The sequence below is a fragment of the Corvus brachyrhynchos genome, unplaced genomic scaffold, assembly GCF_000691975.1.
Source record: "Corvus brachyrhynchos isolate BGI_N302 unplaced genomic scaffold, ASM69197v1 scaffold11, whole genome shotgun sequence".
In the NCBI taxonomy this organism is placed as follows: Eukaryota; Metazoa; Chordata; class Aves; order Passeriformes; family Corvidae; genus Corvus; species Corvus brachyrhynchos.
In genome coordinates, this window is record NW_008236965.1 from 5,086,524 (window position 1) to 5,092,556 (window position 6,033).

General features: G+C 38.4%; 1 protein-coding gene across 1 annotated transcript in view; it reads left to right on the forward strand.

The window, feature by feature from the left end:
- SCML2 (sex comb on midleg-like 2 (Drosophila)) overlaps nt 1-6,033 on the forward strand; it is a 74,902-nt gene that overhangs the window by 55,439 nt on the left and 13,430 nt on the right. The window contains 3 exon segments of the mRNA XM_017728391.1: nt 4-85; nt 4,450-4,632; nt 5,673-5,786. Of these exon segments, the coding sequence (XP_017583880.1) occupies nt 4-85; nt 4,450-4,632; nt 5,673-5,786 (379 nt within the window).

Below are 6,033 nucleotides of genomic sequence, written 5' to 3' on the forward strand. Positions count from 1 at the left end.
CAGGCTTGTGTGGATTGTGCCTATCAAGCCAAAACAGTCTTTGGATTTCTGAAATCTGGCCATCATGGAGGGGAAATGATAACTGGTATGTGAAGATGCTCTGTTTCTTTTGTTTCTTTACTTGGTGGACTTGAGGTAGAGCAGAAGAACTGAAGTAGCTGCGATGAATTTGTATCACTTTCGTAGCTGTGTAAATGCAGGTGTGAACATTGATGATATATGATTTATCTTACTCTGAGTCCAGAGTGATTTGAACAATTCTTTAAATTAAAATTTAGCAATAGTAGTGTTTAAAACAAATGCACAATGCAGTTAGTTTCTTACACTAAGTAGAGCTTGTACACCTCATTTAGCAGCTGTAGCCAAACATTTGTCAAATAAACTCACTACAAGTGAAATATTCAAGTCATTCGCATAATCTTATCCATGCATGGTGTTTTTGTTCTTAAAGCATTAACCAAGTGGGTGACAAGTCTCAAACTAATCTGTTTAGCTTCCAGGCAAGTGATTCCACATGTTGATGTTGCTGCTGCTTCCCTTACCCCATTCCCCAGAACTGCAGCAGTATCTTAGTTCACTGTTCTTCCACCTATGTCACCTACTATGGAATGGATTTATTTCTACTAGACATTGGTGGCAGGTCTGTAGATAAATTATCTCTGTGTCTCAATCTGAATAGCTGCTGCTTGACATTTTTTTCCTTCTAGGCTAGGAAATACTCTATATGTAACAGTGAGCACATCAATTCGTAATTCCATCAGTGGCAGTAAAAGACTTGGCATTACTTTAATCTCTTTACATTAACACCAGATGTGAAAGATGATTAGTGGAATAGAGGTTCAATTAAGTATGCATAAAGATGTTGCTAACTGCATTTAAAAAGCAGCACCCCAACCTGGGTATGGCAGAACTACAGTAAGCCTTGCTTAGGCATCCCCCTGAGTTTGTGCACAAAATGGATGCTGCTTCTCTGCTGTGTAATGGCATCGTATATATGTGGTTTTGAAACTGGTACTGCTTTATTTTTACAATATATATGAACATTTGGTATATTATTAATGCCTTGCTTGTGTTTCAGGTAAGTCAGTTTTCTAGAGCAAAATGCACTGAGATGTTCATTGCCAGTATTCTGTTTGTGACTGTTTATCATGAAGGGCTAAATCACAGGCCAGTGGCATCTCTGGGCTGTGACTGAGTAATTGAAAATAATAACTTCAAACAGGAGAGAGAAATTTCAGATTCCTTATGTAGCTGTGGCTTGTTTGTGTTCAAAAATTCTGTGCAAAAAAGGAATTACTGTTCTGCACCTGGCTGCACCCCAAGGCCTGTATTCTGGATTTGAGGAACCTGGCGATGTGGGCTGCTCCAGAAGCAGTGTCCTGGTCCTGCTGATAGTGAGCCACGAGGTCCCAGTGGGTTTCTAGTGTTCTTGAGCTCTTGCTTCTCCTTGGCTTGTCAAACAGGTAGCTGAAAAGTGGCTGAGCAAACACTCCCTGTCATTTTATCAAAAATTTGTATGTCATAAATCTTGTGAAGCATAAAATATGACTTAGATTAATGTAGCACATTACATCTAGCTGTGCACGTGAATAGTAAGGAAAAAGAGGGAAGCAACAAGAGAATAAAATAAGGAATTACAGAATTAAATTTTCTTGTAGCCTTCTTGTTTTAAAGTGGGTTTGGGAGGTGGCTTGTTCAGGTTTTGTTTGGATTTTTTTTAGACTGTCAAGAAAAAAAATGTTGTGGCAGAGAATAAGCAAAGAAATCCAAGTCTTTTGTGAACTGATGCTTTTACAGAAAGTATTATACCTGCCATAGGAGGAAACTGTGTGCTGATGAAGACATGGATAAAATAATCTCACTAGAATACATGGAATATTTAGTGGGTTCTTTTGGTTCAGCTGCCAAAGAAAATAATTGTTTTGAATAAAATTAAATTTAGGATTTTTCCATCTTTTCTTTCTCAAACAGAGGCACAAACCATTTTATTTTTGCTTAATGGATAAGGTTTCAATTCAGTAAAATATAACTGAAAGGAAATTAAAGGCCTGATTAGCAAGCTCACTAGTGGTGGTGGTGCCAGCCCCTTTTTTCTCCTTGTAGCACAGAGACTGTGGTGTTTGGTGGGATGAAATAGATTGAGGCTCAGATAAATTTTCTCAAGCACAGAATTAAAATCAGACTCTTGGGTGAGTTTTGTCACTATCAGAAAAATACATTTCTCTCATAGTTTAGTTCTCAGTCTTTCTCCCAGTTTGAACCTGGTATGTAAAACATACTTAAAGAATGGAAAGTGAAGAAATGAGTATGACTCTTCATCCTGAGGGCTGGGGTAGCACATGCAAGCTCCAGTCCCTGTTCATATATCGTTAAAGGTTGATGTTATGGCACCTTGGAGGTACTACTTTTTTTTTTTTCCCCTAGCATTTATCTGGGAAGATGCTTATGCTGTTCCCAAGCAGAGTAGACAGCTGAGCCTATGGATTGGCTGGAGTTTGTATGGTTGCTCTCAGGTGTTAACACAGGGGAGCTGTGTTTGCACTGAATCTTTATTTGTGGATTTTTCTCATGGAATGTTTTGCTGGGGCAGTCACAACACCTCAGCTGTTTCTTGCTTTATCCTCCTGACAATTCTTAAATAACATTGTTCTTTTCAATGGCTTTTCTAAATGAGAAATTAAGGGGTATAGAGTAAGTCATTTCCTCAAAGGCCATATAGGAAGATCCATAAGGCTATTATAAAGCATTTTAAATTTCTGCTGTAGCTGACTACTACCTCGCAGTAAATTTGTCAGGAGGTCAGGCCATGCTAGGTCTCACAGCCCATTTGCTCTCCAGAACTGGTTGAGTTCCAAGCAAAAATTTGCCTTTGGAGACCCCTTCCCCAAACAGGATGTAGAGGACCTTGTGTCTGAGCCACATGTGGGACTGTTAATCATTAGCATTTCATTTGGACATTGGAGCCTGGAAAAAACCTAATAGACCATGGAAGCACTTTGGTCCTTAAACACTTTGGACTCTTAAACTTCAAGCACTTGCCCTGGTCAGTCTGTCATGAAAACAGATGGGAGAGGCAGCACACTGTTGTTGATGCTGGCTGGTTAACTCACATTAACTCTAATCAGAAACTTCCTTACATCAACAGTGTAAGTAATTGACACTTCAGATTTCCTAAGGAAGCCTAAAATATGCTCAACTTAGGCATTTTCTTTGGTTTTGTGTATATTATCTGTCTCTTTTGTAACACAATATGGAAATATTCCTTAATTCAGATCTGTGAATAAAGGCTTTCTTGTCATTTCTGGCTGTTTTTTTTTTTTTTTTAGCATCTGCTACCAACAAAATGTGATCCTTTAAAGCTCTGCTTATCATTTGAAAACTTATGTTAACAACATAAGTTAACAGAAAGCTGCATGACAGGCTGAAAACCAAAAAGACAAATTGATGCATAAACCTGGTGTTCATGCCACTTCTTTTCAGCCCTAAGCTTAAGTTACAAGTTTGTTCCTGCTTTGTTCTAAAGTCTTTCTAATCACAAGTAACTAAAAGTTTCAGCTGATGTAATGGTAATTATTTATCCAGGTATCTGTAGTATTGAATCTTTTCCAAACCTTACTAATTTTCACAAAAAAGAAAAATATCCTCAGCTGCCACACTGTTTGAGAGGCAAGGAAAGAGGTCAACAAGGAAAAGACATAGGCACATGTCCAGGCTCTTTGTAATCACTCAGTTTAAAAGACAACAGATCCATTTGTGGCTGCTGTGGTATCTCTGCCACCTAACTCCTGTTGAAATAAATGGGAGCTTGACCACTGTAGTGTTGACAGCAGGATAGATTTCTCTAGTGATAAAATAGCAAATGGCAAAACAGTTTCTGAGTCAGAATTTCAATGGTAATGGATGCCAGCACCTTACCACAAGTACTCTCCATTCAGTTAGAAACTGAGAAAAAAAACCCCTAAAATTGTTTTTTTTGTTTCTTCAGGTTTGGTTTTTTTTTTTTTTTTAAATAACTGTTTGGGCTTTTTGTTGATGGGGGGGGGGGTTTGTTTGGTTTTTTTTAGCAAGTATTGTAAAGGGTCTTTTTTGTTCTATCTCCTGCAAATAGGTGGTGGAGAGTTTGCTGCTTTATAAGCAATGGAAATTCCACATAAAGTTTTGGTGGTGAGGGAGTAGTTTTAAGTTTTGTTATACTGGTGTGAATCCAAAATTATTTTATTGAAACAAGTTCCTATAGAGCAAATTTAAACTGACATGGATCCAATGGAAGGTAAAGTCAGTCTTTTGGATATAAAGTTTTTAAACTATCAGAATGATTATTTACTCATCTCATGTCTTATATGGTTTAAATCAAGTCTGGATGTCTTCTCCTGTAAGTTAATGATGGTATTTTACTATACTTCATGATAGTATGCTTGGGTGTGTTTGACATACTCTTCTTATTCACAGCTTCCTTTGATGGGGAAAAGCATGCCATCAATCTTCCTTCTGTAAACAGTGCATCGTTTGTCCTGCGCTTCTTGGAGAAAGTCTGCCACAGTCTGCAGTGTGATAATCTCTTCAGTAGCCAGCCTTTCAGCCCTTACATGGGATGTGCACATAGTCCTATGGAATACGATAGGAATAAGCCAGGTACTGTTAATCACTTGTTATTTTCAAGTGCTGATATTTTTGAGAAATGTGGCGGCTTTATGAAATGCAACTTTTTAGTCTGTCTTTCTGTGATGTGAATTGCTTGAAATGAATACACTTCAGTTCTTAGTGAATTGGTTCCAGTGTGGAAGTGCTTTGACAGTAATGGATAGGTCATACCACATGTGCAGAAATAATTTTGTTCAGTAAACTTCTCCCTGTAGGCAAGCCAGAAAATATATGTACTTTACCACTGTGATACCACTAAAAAGACAAGTTCAAAACTTCACATTTCATCTGTTAAATTTATGCTCAGCTCATAAATTAAACTTACCAAAAGATGCTTGCTGTCTGTGAGAAAGGACTTGCCCTGAAAGGGAATTCAGTCTAACCCATCCAACACAAGTAAAAGGTCTTTTCTTTCTCTTTTCACCTCATTTAGGGGTGGCTTGAAAAGTTTTGCATTCTACTATGTACAGTCCAGTTATCTAGTAGAAAGACTTGGGAAATTGGCTGGTTGTGAAATTTTTTATGAGTCCAATACTTTTGCTGCACCAGGAACATAGAGCGAAGAGGAGATGAAATTACTTGCCCAAGATCTTCTGACAGGTTGTTTGTAGGACCTGGTGTTACAAGTCCCTGGTCACGAGTCACCAGGAGTGACAGCTGAGATAGCCTTGTTGTCAAGACAATTCCAGGAGTTTTATACTGGGAATGAAGCTTCCTCACAACTGTTTGATAGCTGAGTCTGTTCTGGGTGCTGCTGTAGAAAATTTTTTTTTCCTCTTTCCAATGGAGAAATTTTGTTTATAATTCTATCTATCATATGAAAGTTCTTAGTTTTAGCTATTCAGGAAAGTAGACAGGGTCAAGGTAATTCAACTTTGAAATTTTGTGTTGAAGTGACTGAGTCTGTGTGACGCAAGAAATGGGACTCTAACCTGGTGAATGGCTGATGTCTGTCTTTGCTTCTGTCTCTGGACTTTGCCCATGAGCAGCTTTATGCTAGAATAATAGGCAGTGACTTCTCCTCTTCACAGCCAAAGAAGAAATACCTGAAAACAGGAGTGCTAAACGATACTCTCAGGACTCTCCATCATACACTGCTCCTCTTTCCCCTAAGCTTCCCAGAAACGATGCTCATCCATCTGAAGGTAATTACGTTATGTCAGAATTATATATGAGGATTATTTATGGTTTTAGTATTTCCAGTCAAAAAGGACTGAGTACAACATATCTGTCTGGTTTGTCTCTAGCCTTTGACAGGTCAGGGTGGAAGTCTGTTAATTATTGATCACTGGCACAGATTTTGCACTTAAGGAAGATCTACTGCAAGTTCCAGCAGTGCTTCTCCTAAACCTGCAGCCTTTTCTGTGAAGGGGCTCAGGCACACAGGGAACA